This window comes from Macrosteles quadrilineatus, unplaced genomic scaffold (assembly GCF_028750875.1).
Source record: "Macrosteles quadrilineatus isolate MER2022 unplaced genomic scaffold, UCM_ALF_1.0 Scaffold_2__2_contigs__length_208266976, whole genome shotgun sequence".
Taxonomy (NCBI): Eukaryota; Metazoa; Arthropoda; class Insecta; order Hemiptera; family Cicadellidae; genus Macrosteles; species Macrosteles quadrilineatus.
Window position 1 is genome coordinate 181612015 of NW_026542595.1, and position 17830 is coordinate 181629844.

General features: G+C 36.0%; 2 protein-coding genes and 1 pseudogene across 2 annotated transcripts; all 3 read right to left on the bottom strand.

Moving 5' to 3' along the window:
• Positions 1-325: 325 nt before the first annotated feature.
• On the bottom strand, positions 326-1570 carry LOC128985186 (uncharacterized protein K02A2.6-like). The gene has a single exon (XM_054404570.1). The coding sequence runs from the start codon at positions 1568-1570 to the stop codon at positions 326-328; it is 1245 nt and encodes a 414-aa protein (XP_054260545.1).
• Positions 1571-1819: 249 nt separating this feature from the next.
• LOC128985187 (uncharacterized protein K02A2.6-like) lies at positions 1820-2662 on the bottom strand. Its single transcript, XM_054404571.1, has one exon. It carries the CDS (start codon positions 2660-2662, stop codon positions 1820-1822), a length of 843 nt encoding a protein of 280 aa, XP_054260546.1.
• A 1983-nt stretch (positions 2663-4645) lies between these two features.
• LOC128985808 (heat shock 70 kDa protein cognate 4-like) lies at positions 4646-8489 on the bottom strand (annotated as a pseudogene).
• Between the last annotated feature and the right edge of the window lie 9341 nt (positions 8490-17830).

The following is a 17830-nucleotide window of genomic DNA, read 5'->3' on the forward strand; positions in this document are numbered from 1 at the left end:
CAGCTAAAAACAACCTCCCAGAATCAATTCAAATCAACCATAGATATAATACTCAAAATGAAAACATTTTTAGATTTCCAAGGCACCATTTAACCCTTTATGAAAAAAGTCCACTATATGCTGGGCTGAGGCTGTGCTGCCTGCAAACTATAAATTGTTATGTTACATATTAAATAAAAGATGTGTAAAATGAAATAGGTGTATTCTGAATTGAATCCTAAATAACAATGATTGTAAACAAAAACAAAGTTAACTTATTAAACATAACATATGGTATTTTGTTAAACATACAGTATGTTAGAAAAGACACATCAATTTTCCCCCTTTAAAGTCTTGATCGCAGCATTTGATCTACATGTCGTCTGCATGTTACTCCGTTCTCCAGTTCAACGTTGTAATGTAGATTTCCATCTCTTGATGTAACTTTTCCGAAACTCCATTTTGTCTGACCCTTGTAGTAGTTTCTCACTTGAACACGGTCTCCCACCTTAAATATGCGTGTTATACCTTTAGGTTTGTCTTTTGAGTCCTCGATTCTAGAAGGTATCATAACACTGAGGTATGTTCTTACTTGTCTGTTGAACATGAGATAGTATGCCGAGTTTCCTGTTGAGTTTGGTACTTGACGGAGTTGAATTAACGCCTTGTGAATTTTACTGTCAAGTGTTCCTGGTTCATCTAATATCGACTTCAACATCTTCTTCACTGTTTGTACAAAGCGTTCAGCTTGTCCATTAGATGATGGGTGGAACGGAGCAGTCGTTTTGTGTTGAGTTCTACATGACTTAAGAAACTCTTGAAAAGTAAGAGAAGTGAAACTTCGTCCATTGTCTGAAATTAGGAGGCTTGGAAGACCAAAAGTACTAAAAAGTTTCTTCAACTCCTTAATAGTCCAATCGGTAGTTGCTGTTTTTGTGGGTATTACCTCTACCCATTTGGAGAAGGCATCAACAACAATGAAAAATTGTTGTTCATTTGTTGGGCCCATGAAATCTATATGTATTCTCTCCCATGGCTGAGATGCTGGTTCCCAAGGATGGTTGATCTCTTTCGTTGGAGAATTTTGTTTCTCACGACAAGGCTTGCAAACAGCAATCATGTTTTCAATGTCTTTATCCATTCCTCTCCAAAAGCAGTAACTTCTTGCCAAAGCTTTGGTTTTTACTATACCAATGTGCCCGTAGTGTAGTTCATTGAGAATTCTTTTCTTGAGGGAATTTGGGATGATTACTTTCCACCCTTTGAAGAGGCATCCTTCATGTAATGTAACTTCATTATCGTGAAATCCCAATGGCTCTAATGATTGACCCTCCTCAAGAGCCTCAAGAATTTGTTTTAGATATGCGTCCTTCTTAGTTTCTTCGGCTAGTTCTTTGGGATTGATAGTTATGGTGTTCAATTGGTTTGTTTGAAAATGTCCAAACTGGTCAATACTTGTAAATTTTGAATCTTCCACAGGAAATCTTGAGAGGAAATCTGCATTGCCATGGTCACCAGTTCTCTTGAATTCAATTGTGTAGTTAAATCCTGATAAAAAATGGGAGTAGTTGAATAGTCGCGTAGCTGACATTGACGGTAGGCTCTTGTTGGGATTGAAGATTGACACTAATGGTTTATGGTCCGTGATGAGTGTGAAATGACGTCCGTAAAGGATTTAAAACAGTGGACAAATTCTTTACAAACCGGTTGTAGTAATTAACAAGCCCTAGGAAAGATCGGAGTTCCTGTATGTTTTGAGGCCTTCGTGCATTTGTAATTGCTGTGATTTTATCCTTACTTTTGTGGATTCCAGTGGCGTCAATAACATGTCCTAAGTAGGCTATTCAATTTTCTTTTGAAAAAATTTGCACTTGTCACGGTTCAACTTCAAATTTTGACTCCTTAAACGCTCAAACACTTGCTTTAGTCTTTCTAGTAGTTCTTTTGATGACGTTCCTTGAATTATTATATCGTCGAAGAAGCACTGAACACCTTGAAGGTCTTGAAGGATTCCGTCCATCACCTTTTGCCAAACTCCTGGAGCAACTTTTACACCAAACATCAGTCTGTTAACTATGTATTGTCCTTTATGAGTGCTCAAAGTTTGAATTTCTGCACTCTCAGCATCCATTTCCAAGTGGAGATAAGCGTTACTTAAATCCAAAGTACAAAACAACTGTCCTCCATTCATTTGAGCAAAAATGTCTTCGATCCGAGGTATTGGATGATGTTCTTCTTTGATTTGTTTATTTACTGTAACCTTGTAATCAGCGCATATTCGTATGTTACCATTAGGCTTTACTACAGGTACAATTGGAGTACCCCAATCGGACTTGTCTGTTTTGGAAATGATTCCAGCTTCTTCCAGACGATTCAACTCGAGTTCTACTTTTTCAGTTAGTGCATATGGGACTGGACGAGCATTCACAAAAATAGGTCTTGCCCCTTCAACAAGCTGTAAGTGTGCTTTTTTGTGAGGTATGAGTCCTACTCCTGGTTCAAATAATTCCTTGAATTCATCCAAAAGATCTTCGAGTGCAGTAGATGTAGTATTGTTACTAACTGTTTTAAGTTCTGCCCAATCCAGTTTGACCTCTCTAATCCATTCTCTTCCGAAAATGGCATCGAAATTTTGGTTCACTATGTAGAGTTTCCCAACAAACTGACAAACACACCTGATCATTGTAAGTGCATTCTACAAAGACGACACCCCGGGGTTTGATTATTTCGCTTGAGTATGTCCTTAGTTCTATGTTTGTGTGGAAAATCTTTTTATTTATGTTGAGACTTTTGAAGGTAGAGTATGGTAGAATACTTATTGCTGCTCCAGTATCTAACTCCATCCGCACAGGTTTACCTTCAATAAGTATCTCAACCATAAACTTGTCATTACCGGCACTCTGGTAGTGTAGGCCTATCTTAAAAACCTCTTGTTTCTCTTCCTTATAATAGTCTATAGTATTGTCAGTTTCGGTACAATGAATTTCTGTTTGTTTTGTGCCTAAACATACGCTAGCAATATGCCCTTGTTTGTTGCATTTCTTACATATTTCTCTGATAAATTTACACTGATGTGCCCTGTGTCTAGGTGATCCACAACGATAGCATTTACCTTTGAGGCGTTCAAATGGAGACTTTAACTTTTTGTTCCAAGTAGGAGAAAAATGGGGTGGTTTTGTTCCTGTACCTGCTATCTTGTTGATTTTCTCATTTGAATGAATGTTTTCTTCTACTATATAGCTTTCGTTCTTTGCCAATTCCATAATGGAGGCAAGTTTCACTACATCTTGAAACGATGAAGCAGATCTTTCTTGTAATAATTTTGTTCTTATGTCTGAATTGCTAATACCTCTTATAAACTGCATGCGTAGTAATGTGTTTGCAATTGATTTCCCACAATTATTACAGTTTAAGTCACAGTCTGAAGATAACTTTTGAAGCTCAACGGAATATATTTTTACAGTTTCTTCAGATTCTTGTGTTCTTGTCATAAATTTGTGTTGTAAGGCCCAAGTACTAGGTTTAGGGTCAACATAATCAGCCAAAAGACTTACTAATTCAGCATATGTTTTATCCAAAGGACTTTCAGGAGCGCACAAATCATACAGTTTCTGATGTAAATGTGGCGTTAAGGCATGTAGCATTGTGTACACTTGATCCTTTGGTTCCAATTCTTGGCTATGTAGATATAGAAATATCTCAAATCGACAAATGAAGTTCTTGAATGATTCATTTTCCTGATATGGTGTGAAAATCATTGAGGAAGTATTGGATCGACGTTGTGGAGTAGACAAATTTGATGTACTAGGCACAATATTTTGAGTGTTCACTTGTAGTTCTGCAAGCTGTCCCATACGTTTTTGTAACTCATCCATTACCTTGTAATATTTGTCCTCCATTTCTACTCTGTAATCTATTTCTTTCTCAATTTCAGATTCTTCAGTTTTCTCTTCTATTAATTGTTGTACAGAATTAAATCTTTCCCAATAATCTTCAATTGTTGTTATCCTGGTTTTGATTACTTCTTTTGACATGTTTTGTAGGTTTGCTAGCCATCTTTCAACCTTAAGACAACTGACCCTTCACTACTACTCTAATCTTCTTTAAATCAGTCAAACTTTCAGTGTAACTTAGGTCACTCATATTAAAAAATAAATTGTAATAAATAGAATGTAAAAAAAAATTAAAAACTGGTTTTCCTCGTCGCCAAACTGTTACATATTAAATAAAAGATGTGTAAAATGAAATAGGTGTATTCTGAATTGAATCCTAAATAACAATGATTGTAAACAAAAACAAAGTTAACTTATTAAACATAACATATGGAATTTTGTTAAACATACAGTATGTTAGAAAAGACACATCATGTTATGAAAATAATTTTAAAGATAAAATAGGTGAACTCTTAATTGACAGAGCCTTTTATTTAATTGCAGATTTTCACAATGCCCCTTTAGTTTAGAATAGTTTTATCATTCAATTTTGTTAATTTATATTATTATCTTGATTACTATTTTATTTTTTATATCCTGATTATTTTAACTCTGACAATGCACCAATTCTGTATGTAACACATGTAAAGAATGTTATGTGCAAATAAAATATGTCTATGTCTATGTCTAACAATAAAAAAAATTATGACAATTCTAGTAAGTTGCATGCGCTAACACATTTATTCCGGTTTTGAAATGCAACAATACAGTACTTAAAGCAAAGATATGGTGAAAATACTCGATTCAGGAACATAACAAATTTTACAGCAGGATAAAGTTCCATTTGTGGAATTGCGTTAAGTAAATGCACTTTAATCGACCTCCTCGATGGTTGGGCCTGAGCCGGCACCAGCGACAGGGGCTGCTCCTGCTCTGGGTGCACCAGGGAAGCCACCGGGCATGCCACCAGCACCAGGAGGCACTCCATCAGCGCCCTGGTACAACTTGGTGATGATGGGGTTGCACAGAGCCTCCAACTCCTTCTGCTTGTGATCATACTCTTCCTTCTCAGCCAGCTGGTTGGCGTCCAGCCAGCGTATCACTTCGTTGCACTTGTCCAGGATGGTGGTCTTGTCAGCCTCTGTGATCTTGTCCTGTGAACACAATAATTTTAAAATTCAGACCATTAAATAAATTACTTTTTATCAGTTGATCGTAAAGAGTTTTTGGTATGAATTATTATTCAACGATTCATTTAAGTTAATGGCACATACAGTAGAAATCCAACCACCCAAATGTGATTATACCCTATCCGGATAATCAACAATCTGAATGATTGGATTCTTACATGATAGTGGCACTAAGTAAGTGACTCATGACCCACCTAACAATACATCACTGATTGATTCAAACCCAATTAGCATATTAAATTAGCAGCTAGCACAGAGAATTAAGAAACAGATGATAAGCGTAATAGTACACTTAAGTGGTTTCTAGCAACAGTCGCTGCTGGACGGGCGTCCTTGCCCGGCACAAGTACATTTCCACACCAACATCCCAGAGCTAAAAGTGCACTGTTGTCCCATAAGCTTGTATCCTCTGTATTTAACTTCTCTGTGCAGCTAGTACAATGTACTACCACATACCACAAAGAACTTAATTATTTTGGTTACATTTATTCATTTGTTCTCTTTGAGGTGATCTCGTATTTATTAGTGATCATTGTTTCACATCTTAAAAAACCATGGTTTTCATCATGTTTAATCATACTAAATCATTAAGATAAATATAAAAATTGTATAAGGAACCAGCTTGTTTCAAAACCTTCTGTGATTGTGATAAAAGATTGTAAAAAAACCACAAAAACTGTCCAACCTTTAAACAATGTTATCTACACAATTAATATCAACAATTACCTTAAGTTTCTCATCTTCCATGGTGCTCTTGTTGAAGCAGTAGGATTCAAGAGCGTTCTTTGCAGCAATCACAGACTTCTGCTTCTCATCCTCTGTCTTGTACTTCTCAGCGTCGTTCACCATCCTCTCAATCTCCTCCTTGCTGAGACGTCTCTTGTCGTTGGTGATAGTAATTTTGTTCTCCTTGCCGGTGGATTTCTCCACAGCTGTGACGCCCAAGATACCGTTGGCATCAATGTCAAAGGTGAACTCGATCTGAGGCACACCTCTTGGTGCAGGTGGAATTCCACTCAGTTCGAATTTCCCCAAGAGGTTGTTATCTTTGGTCACCATCGTACACCTGGATCAAGACACCAGGTTGGTTGTCTGAGTAAGTGGTGAAGGTCTGGGTCTGCTTTGTAGGAATGGTGGTATTCCTCTTGATAAGAACAGTCTTGACACCTCCAGCTGTCTCAATACTAAAGTGAGAGAGGAGTGATGTCTAGCAGAAACAGGTCTTGTACTTCCTCAGACTTGTCTCCATGCAAGATAGCGGCTTGGACAGCAGCTCCGTACACCACAGCCTCTTCAGGGTTGATGGATTTGTTCAGCTCCTTTCCGTTGAAGAAGTCCTGCAGGAGTTTCTGGACCTTGGGGATCCTATAGTGGAACCACCCACCAGAACAATGTCATGGATATGGGCCTTGTCCATCTTGGCATCCCTTGATGGAAGTGTAAAAGTCAATTCCCTCATAAAGTGAGTCAATTTCGATGCTGGCCTGAGTTGAGGAAGAGAGGGTTCGCTTCCCTCTCTCACATGCTGTTCTCAACCTTCGTAGAGCTCTCTTGTTTTGTGTAAGGTCCTTCTTGTACTTCCTCTTGAACTCTTGTACAAAGTATATGGTTGACCATTCAGTTGTCGAAGTCCTCACCCCCCAAGTGGGTGACTCCAGCTGTGGACTTTACTTCAAAGATACCATCTTCTATAGTTAAGATGGAGACATCGAAGGTTCCACCACCCAAATCAAAGATCAAGACGTTACGTTCTCCTGAACCCCAAAAAAATAAAACTTTGAAAATCAACAAGCAAGCTCACATGGTGTTTAAGAAGGCCCTGGAGTAACATTATGAATTATACTGAGTTGAAGTGACATATGGTTTGATTAAATTTACATTTAAGTGTCTAAACAAAATTGTATTGTAAAAGGAATTTTAAAATCAGCTCCCTGTTCTACTAAGCAATTAAAGAATCCCCACCATTTCTCGGGGAAATATCAAACTAATAGTGCTGTGTGCTTTTAAGGGTGTACGTAATTCTTTAATTGGGGAAGTTATTGGTGTATCAATTCCTTATTTAAAGTGCTCCTAAGCTTCCTATGCTTTTACTCTCAAAATAAAAAAAAACTGCTGTTAATAATAGCTTTCGCCGATAAAGATAAAATATAGTATGGGTTGGACACCTCCATAAAGTGAAACAATAAAGCTACCTAACTCAACCTTTTACACGTTTTTTGCCAATGAGTATAAGGAGCTTTATTCATCTAAACCCCAAATCAAGGTAGTCAAATTGATAATCTGAGAATCACTATTAGACTTAACTCAGTCACAGTCATGATAATTTTTGCTGATTTAAATGACAACAATAATATACCATAAAATACAAGGTCAAGGTTTTAGCATAGAGCACAAGGGCCTAGGTTTTTAGGATTTTTTGAGAAGATAGCAGGTTTACCTGAATGGAAAAGAGTCCAAACTGGCACAGGAAACAAATCACTTTACAACTATCGATATACACAAAACATTAGAGAATATTTCCCTGTCACTGATAGCATTTTCAACAAAGGAAGAGAGACTTTTCTACATTTTGGACATGTAGAAAACTCTTATCTTCCTTAAAGTTGAAAAATGATGTCAGTGACAGTGAAATATTCTAATGTTTTGTGTAGGCCTATATATATAGTTGTAAAGTTTTGTGTTTCCTGTGCCAGTTTGGACTCTTTCCCATTAAGGTAAGCCTGCTATCCTCTCAAAAAATCCTACCATAAAATACAAACAAGGATATGCATGCAAACTACTATCATAACGCTAAACTACTATCAAACGACTATTAGATACTGAAGGAGACGTCCTATCTATATGGACCAACTGTAACTAATTTTTCGTTAAAAAAGAATGTGTGGTTGTGTGAGTTAGTTACAATATGCGCTAGTGATTAAAACACTATTTGCAACTTTATTTTTTGTTGCTGGCTTAATTGATGAGTCGTAACAGTTGCTATAGCTCACAAGTCATTCCACTAGTTTTAATTGGTAAAAAAGATTGTGTGTTCGACAGAAATCAGTATTTTAGATCAGCAAAATCTGCCAGTAGCTCACATCAACTACGACAATTTTGGTTAAAAAAACAGGCGACAACTTTAACATTGGGATGGAATGTCTAGTTGTATTAATAGTCAACTAACTAGAAAGAAAATGAATGTTCAAGGGTCCTTACAGATACCCTCTTGTCGAGCCCGTAGGCGATGGCTGCCGCAGTGGGCTCGTTGATGATCCTGAGCACGTTGAGCCCAGTAATCGCCCTCAAGTCCTTGGTGGCCTGACGCTGAGTCGTTGAAGTAGGCAGGAACTGTGATGACAGCGTTGGTCACTGTCTTGCCCAGGTAGGCTTCAGTTGTCTCCTTCATCTTGGTGAGCACGAGCACCATAGATGACACCTGGAAACAAGATCAGCAGGGATGAGTAACACTATAGCATGGCAGTTTGTACCAAATATGAGTCTATAAGCTATAGCTGTGCAAGTTAATTATACGTTAGGTTAGAATCTCCAATAAATTTACATTACTAGATTCCTAAGTGTATAATGAAGATTAACTTTTCATCGACAAATTTTGATTCTTTGATAAGCAAATTTCTAATAAAAGGCAATTGAATTGTTGGCAAGACCCCCACAACAAGACTTAAGGACCAGAATTCTATCTAGGATCCCCCTGAATTTGATCAATGATTCAATCGAATTCAATTTGCTATTAGGCCTACATTAAAGTCACCCATATAATTTTTTGTTCAAATTCACATAATATGTCTGATATCTGCATAAAGAACTAGTTCCTGAATTAAAAACAGCCTATTTAACTTTATATCTCAAAAAGCCAAATACCATTCATCATTTCCAGCCTTTGAATATTAACCCCATCTTTCAATTTGCCTATTCATTTCATATGCCTATTCATTGCATGAAATGACAGTGAATACCTTCCAAGGACACTTCTCCCTATTTTAGTATTAACTAGCTGTGTACCCGTTCTACGCACGGGGATCTTATAATATTCAGTTGAAACCTTCTTATATAACGAACAGCAGTTGGTTTGCATATTTTAAGATATGCTGGCCAAACTATTATACATAGCTTCATTTTATGTTGTTTTTTGTTGTTCCGGATCGGTATGACAATCAATAAAAGGTTAAATTACCTCTGTGTCTGCCGGTCGATCCTATAACGGTAGGCTTACTTTTATTTTTACTATCTGATCTCGTTTGCATGGCTCAATCACGTCCTGGTTGAAGTTCGTTCGCTACGCTCACTCACCTGTATGTTGGAGCTCGTTCGCTGCGCTCACTTTCCTTCAGGTTAGCTCGTTCGCTACGCTCACTTGCCTTCAGGTTAGCTCGTTCGCTACGCTCACTCGCCTCCAGGTTGCAAATTAGCTGTTGTCATAAATGTAAAAGAAATAATAGTGCTAGTGCTGCACCCTGTTGGTAATCCTTGTAACTTTAATGCTATTGAACATCACAGAACAGAACCAACTTGTTTAATTGAAACAGCTGTTAAGATTCAATAATTTCATTTCTCATAAGGTTAACATGGGCTTCCAGAAATTCCACGTCAAAAATCGACAAAAACTTGATTTTCAAGGGTTTACTGTTAAATATCTAACTGTCTCATATTCGATGAAATACGTCTAAAACCATCTCATATATGTATAGTATTTGGAAAATAAGTTTCAGGCGGGACAGTGCTATAGTTATTGAGGAGTAGTTGTAATAAAGTGCGTATTTTAGCGTTACCAAGAGAATGACAGATAGACAGACAGACAGACAGACAGAAATTGAGATAAGGTTTGATTCGGTTTCTCTGACCTATGAAATGTAAAAATAACCAAAAAGTTCATTATTCTAAGCAATGTACAGACAAAACTCTAATTTTATTTATATAGATTCTTTAACAAATCTGCAAACTCATTTCAGTTGGGTTCCATGGCTTTAATTCTTCACAAATATTGGAGTAGACATATGATTACTATTTACCTCTCTATTTATCTATGTTATATATTTTTAGTAAAAAATATTTGGAACAATTATTAAGTTGAATCCCTACGGTTTAATTATGGAATTTAATTTATCCGGTAACAGTTTGTTTTAAATTGAAAAAGTGAATTACAAACCTCTTCAGGGTAGAAAGTCTTGTTCTCTCCCTTGTAAGAAACTTTGATCTTGGGCTTGGTGTTGTCATTGATGACTTCATGTCGGACTGGACTGTGTGGTCATCAAACTTGCGACCGATTAACCTCTTGGCATCTGTAAAACATCACATTTGTCATGTACTAAGAAATATGAAATCAAATATGTAAGTTACCCTCTATTTCATGGAATTGTTATGAACCAACCAACATTCTTTGTATAGAAATAATTGTAAAAATACCGGGTTGAAATTAGATTGAGTGTCCGTTGGTTATTTAAAGAAAATGCTGGAAAATTGCAAGAAAAAATCACAACTAACGACAGTAGCATTAAAAAAAAATTAAATAGAGTTCATTATTTTGTCAGACTACCTAAATGGACCAAAATTTGAATTGAATTGAATTTATTTACCTTCTATCGATGACTATTCCCAACTCTTACACATCCATTCCCCAATAGAATGGTTTAAGACTATGAATTATAACTTATCTTTTCACAAACTTTCATTCATCTTAAGTTTTTTTTATTTTTATTTATGAACTAAATTATATAGGTACTTACCTAACTCTTAGTCGCAAGGGGATTCCATGCCCAGGGAATAGGATAGGTATGCAAAATAATTCCATAGACCGCAATGATTGAATTTATTGAATTTTGAATTTATTGAATTTTGAATTTAGTCTCTGCGATGGACCTCCCCCTGGTAGCATGGAGTAAACATAATTGACCTAACAGTCAATTATGTTTACTCCATGTTCCCAAGGGAGGGGCCACGGCAACTCGCGTGCCTCTTTAGGCGAGTAGATCGGGGGGGGGAATCAAAGTGAAAGATTCTGAGGTAAGGTAAAAATAAAGATCGACTAAGTCGGACGCGGTACCTATCATATTCCCTGGGTCACGGAAGTAACGCTTAAAAGCAGACAAAAACATCTTTATCATCTTTATCAGTGGGGCAAGATGAAATGAAATGATAATTGTTTCTATGGTTACTGTTAAATTGTTCAATTTAATATGAAATTACTTTTTAAATCACCTAGGTAAATATACTTTGCAATAACAAAAGGTAAAGACAAAACTCGATTGGAAGTATTTCCTTGTTCAAAACATGAGTTTGTGGTTAAACAATAATGGCCATAACTTAAATCTGTCCAAGACTAAAATATTAGAATTTTACGCTTCTAAAGATCTAAAAGATCTAAAGAATTCAGTTCCTGACACCTTCATTGCACTTTCTGTCTAAAACTGTAGATTTTTTGGACTTAAAGATTCAAGATCATTTAAATGAAATGACCACTGTGACCATTTATATAATAAATTGAAAGTAAAAATTTTAATCTCTGAATTATATTATACAACTTGCAATGAAAAAATGGAGATATTCGAACACCATTTTTATTCCTTATAAATTATGTCTTAGTTTCTTGAGCTGGGCCACACTCTCTATGTGGCTCACTAAACTATGTTCTTTTGGAGAAAAAATTGGCTATAGACATCCTATCTATATGGACCGGCTGTCGCCAATTTTTTACTAAAAAAGAATGTAGTTATGTGAGCCAGTCACAGAATGCGCTATAGTGTCTAAAATGCTATTTTATATGTTATTTTTTGTTTTGGTGACCAAGTTGATGGGTCATAACAGTTGCTGTAGCTCACCATAAATCACTCCCTAAGTTTGACTTGGTAAAAAGGTTTGTGTACTCCACAGAATTTAGTATATAGATCAGCGCAATCTGTAGGTGGCTCATATATTATCAACTACGAGAATTTTGATGAAAAAGCTGGCTACAAATTTAACATGGTGAAGGGTTAGCTACACCTGATCCAAATGGGCTGGCTTTTTACAGTAGCTGTCCAAGTCAATGGCTGCAAATAGAGTTGCTTCATGGATACATATAATACATAGATATTTAAAAGTATGATATTTTACAAAATTTAAGTTACCTGTGGAGAGGACTTCAGCAAAAACCCAGCCATTGGCCGTACTTTACAGGTTTCTTGAAGCTGTAAAACTTCTGCAGGATCCGGACACTGCTCACCCACTTGGTGGGAGGAGTTCCTCCGTCAAACTCGGCAGTCCAGTTGCCCATCAGGGCTCCGTTGTCATCGGGTGAGTTGACCTGAGTGTAAATTGGTAACATGAAACCTCTCTTAATAAACACCATGTCTCCCTCCAAACCATTTTTAAGCCTTGTTTACATTTGTCGAGTTGGATTAGAAGGGTGGTCAGAAAGGCGAGTTAGTACTCTACCGTCAACTTAACTAGTGTAGACAATTAAACTAGTATCATGACAGGCGAGTCAAGTGCCAGACCCAGCTGGCGGACGAGTCAAGTAGTTTTAGCCGGGAGACAGCCACTCGGCCAATTTTGAGCACTTTCCGCACTTTCCCTTCCTCCACCACGGTCTGCTGTCTCAAGTCGCATTTCAGCAGTCTTGTACGTCTTTTTAAATATATTTTAAAGTATATTTATTAAAGGATATTTTAAAGTTTATATAAATAAAATTTTAACATGAAGTGGTTCTGTCTGATGGAATAACTAACACATACATAAAGTTTGTTGAATTGTATCGTTAATGAAGAATGTTTGTGGAATCTCACAAGCCCTACTTGCAAAAACAAACAAATGTGACAAACAGGGAATTGACAACCTTGTAGAAGATAATGGGAAAGGAAGGGTTTGGCTTACAAGAAACGAAGCAGAAAATTAAAAACATGAGGTCTGCATACAACGAATAAAAAGTTTTAAAAATCTAGCAAATTCCCAATTTTTTTCTTCTTCCACCCATTCTTCAACCTTCTATCTACTGACAAATGATACACCCTTTTCAAGCATCTTCAAAATGTAACACGTATGAAAATGTTCATGAAAATTCTTTCAAATCGTTTCTAGCAATGATTGGAGGTTAACTTGATACAGTCTGACTGTTTGTGGTCCTAAATAATTGATATTTTTCTAAATTTTAAACAAGTTTTATGTTAAAAATGTTGTTGTATAATAAAGTTCTACCAATTTATTGCAAATTGAATGGATAGACTCCAGTTTTTAGTGAAAAGTTTTCTTTCAGAAGTATAAAAACAGCACCACATAACCTACAGTGAATTTTAGGTAAATAATCTACATGTATGAAATAGGAGCTATAAACTAAAAGTGCACTTTACCTTCTCCAGTGAACATTATATGAACCACTGTAACTGATAAACACTGAAAATCAATTTACTAATAACATATATGCAGATAAATCAACATAAACTGCAAGGTCATTGTGCCTAGGCCAACAATGATGCAGGACTAAAAGGTCTTATCTCTTATCAGTGGGCATTGTTAGTTGGCAAGCAATATTCCTGAGCTTATTTAAACATATCTGCAATATAATATTTAACAGTTAATCTTAAGGAAAAAGGAACAATTTAATTGCATGGGTGAAATAAAAATGTAGCCTAACCTATTTTTAAGTGCATGCTGTAAATTAATTATGTCTCTTTGATGTTAAGACATTTTATTTTCTGGAGAACACTGAATTCTGGCGAAAATGAATACTTCATCAACCAAAACAAATGATATTAGTGATTTGAGTGATACAAATGCTTGGAAAATAAATGATTTAGTGTATGCTAAGGTTAAAGGTTTTCCTCATTGGCCAGCTAAAATTACTAAAATTATTGGAATTGATAAAGAGACATATAAAAATGTAGTAAAATATGAGGTTAGTTTCTTTGCTACGAACGAAAAAAACATATTAGGCAAAGCTAATATCTGTGACTATAATACTAATAAATCCAAGTATACACTTGATTCAGTTGCCAATAAACATAAACAAACTTATAAATTGGCCCTCTCTGAGGCTGAGAAACTGATAGGAAAAGTTACTGTCAAAGATAAGTATGAAAATAAAACTCCTGATAGTAAAAAAATAACTCAACTGAGAAACAAATTAAGCTTAAGTGCACCCAGCCGACCAAAGACTATGACCAATAAGCCATTAAAGACAATGGCCCAATCTGGTAAAGTGAATTCCCCTCATGAAAACTGTAAAGCATGTAATACAAATGAAACAAAACAAGTTAATAAGCAAACTAGCACTGATAAAATACCTTCAATTAGTCTATCAATTTTGGAAAATAAGTGGATCACTGATGAAACAATACAGTTGTACTATGATACACTCTCGGCTGTACTTGAACCCAATGAAAACATTTTATTAATGAGTCCTGTGATGGCTCATGCAATTAAGTGTCTACAAGATTTTCATTATATCCTTGAGCCCCTGAAAATAAATACTAAGACGCACATATTATTTCCTATACATGATGCAATGCACACTTCTAATAGTAATGATCCAGAAGATACAAAAAATGCATATAGGACTGAAGGGTCACACTGGAGCTTGCTAGTGTTCGTCAAAGGCTTAGAAAAGTTCTTTTATTTTGACTCAAAAGGTACATATAATCTATCTCATGCCCAACAAATTGCTTCAAAGGTCAGTAAGTTTATAGGATCATCTGAAATCCCAGTTGAAATCGTAGAAGTTCCTCAACAACCGAACAATGTGGATTGCGGTGTGTATCTGGTAATATTCACCGACATTTTGCTGCAAGAAATGAAAAGTAAAGTAGGCCTACTTAACTTATTTAGTTCTGAAAACAAAAAATTGACGTGTAAAATTGACTATTCTTCTGTCTTGACCAAAAGAGCTCAACTTGCACTTCTTTGGCATAACTGCCCTACCTTACGACTTAATGCGGAGGTTGTTTTTGGTTTGATGCATAAGGGGCCCCATCAACCAGAGTTAATTAACACTCAAACCAATTATAAAACCAATGCCAAAGGAATTGCAAAACCGGACTCTGGAAAAAGTAAAATTGATATCTGGCAAAATGTAAAGAAGACACATGGTGTCAATCCGGGACATAGAGTTAAAAGCACTGAAGAATTTACCATCAGTACATCAAACAAATATGGACTGCTGTATAAGGAAAATGAAGTATCCAAGGATTTTGGTAAAGAAACTCCGGGCATTACACCACCAACAAAAACAAAGCCTAACAAAAATAGTCCTAAAGCTCACTTAACTGAAGAAATAAAATCCTCAAGAATGGAAGTAAAGGCAGAACTATATGCTGACAGTCAAGGAAGAGGACTCCCGGAAATTGTTGGCGCATGTAGCAAAGGGAATGTGATGATTAGCGGAATAGTTAAGCCTGGTGGGACCATGCAACAAATCTGCGATCTAGCATCCAAATCTCCAAATTCACCTCTCATACTCTTGGCTGGGACTAACAATTTAGCAAAAAAGAAACCCCAGGAAATATACCAAAATATTGAAAGTGAACTTAAAGCACTAAGCAAAGCAAGGCCAGTCTGTATCACTACTGTCCCTCCTCGTTTTGATGTGAGTCCAAATGATCCGGTACACTGTGAGATTGCCTTGGTTAACAACTATATTAGGGAATTGGTTGTTGGAATTAACCAAGTACATTTGATTGATTTTGATCATTTTGAACGGAAACATTTTTCTAGACATGGTATGCATCTGAATAATAAAGGAAAAATAAAGCTGGCCTTTTCAATAATTCAATTTTTAAACACACTGCAACCAAATTCCAATGAACATAAAATAAAAGTAATTGAATCCCACATGAATCAGGTAATAAGACAAGCTGGAGGTGACAAGCAAACCGCTTTTGCTCACTGTATTTCACGTAACCTCTCGAGTGAGAGGTGTATGAGTGCTGGTGTCGCAAGAAGCTTCAAACATAACTTTGGGAAACCTCTGCTTTCTGACCGCATCAACTCACATTTAACATGCCAAAGGTCAAATAAAGGTGTTTTTGTTTATGGACTAGCTACTAAAAACAAGTTTTACGAGAAGCCATCAATATTTGACTACCAGCTTGCTTTTCAACAGTTGATAAAGGATTTTAGAAAAAAAGGATTAAAAACATTATATTGTTCACCAATGGGATGTGTCAGGGACTTGATTCCACCCTCCATTTTTATTGACAACATAAGAGAATTTCAAAGGTCTACCGGTGCTAGCATAAACGTCATAGTTTATGAAGAAATGTCAACAAGAAAACTAAGAAATGGCCTTTCATATGTTGAATTTGTTAAGACGCTACAACAATCCTTGGGTGTCCCAAGACAGTCGCATAATTCCAACAATCAAGAAACCTGCCCAAATGACTCCGAAGCTGTTCGTCTTGATGATTCTGACAACAAGGGAGACCATTCCTCAAAAGATCTTTCCCAACATAACATCATGTCTTCTGAATCTCTTGCAAATTCTGCTGATCTAGCCAACATAGACACTGCAAACATTACATCCCCAACTACTGAGCTGCACCCTGCTGTCTCCGACCCTACACTGCTAGAGTCTGCACTCGGTGATAAAGTGAGAGTGTCTCCGGGTGTTCTCACTTACAGTGAGACACTAAAGCAGAGTAATGGTGTTTGTGCGGGGGTTGCTGTGATCAGCCCAAGTGTAAATATTAAGGAAGCCTGTAAATCGAAATGTCAAATTAATATAGAAAATACCACTGTAAATAGTATTATGTTAGGTGAACAAATCGAGGAAGTTTTTTTAGAAATAGCGAAATAAATAATACATTAGCTGTAAGTATGGATGATTTTGATTGTACTGTAAATAATAATGCTAAAACAAATAACAATGCAAATCAAGAATACTTAAAAATTTTACAGGTCAATATCCAGTCTATTAGGAACAAAATATTAGAATTAGAACATTTTTGTGCCATAGAGCAAGTGCATGTAATATGTGTGTCTGAACATTGGCTAGAGGAGCTGGAAGTTGAATTCTTTGTCCCTAAAGATTTTATTGTTGCAGATATCATGTGTAGGAAGAGTATAAAAAATGGTGGGGTAGGAATATTTTTAAGAGAGGGGTTAACGTTTACCAAAATAGATGTTAGCTTATTTTGCATTGAGCTTCATTGTGAATTTAGCTGTATCAAAATAATTGATTATGATCTTATAGTTTTAAGTGTTTACAGATCTCCTAATGGTGATATTGGTTTGTTTCTGGAAAATTTTGAGCTTGCTGTAAAAAAGCTGTTAAAGTCATTTAAATTTGTTGCTATTGTAGGGGATTTTAACATAGAAATGATAAAAATGGAAAAAAAGTCATCTATTGAATTTGCCAATCTGTTGCGAAGTCTAAATTTAGTTTGTACAAATAAAAAACCAACTAGGGGAAAATCATGCATAGATAATATAATTGTAAACTTTTCATCAGATTTATATAACATAAATACAGTAGGAGGTTGTTTTGCAGACCATGAACCTTTAATATTAGATTTTTTACAGAAAACTATAAAACAATGTAACAACTCAACAGGAGGAACAAAACAAATAATACGAAGGCAAAATGAAAGTAATATTAAATACTTTGTTGATCAATTGGTAAAAGAGAAATGGGAAATGATAATGGACTATAAAATGGGTAGAATAAATGAGAAACAACTATTTGATAATTTTTTTAAGAGAATAGTATCTTTGTGGCATTGCAGTTCCCCATTAGTTAAGTGTAAACAAAACAATAGACATAAG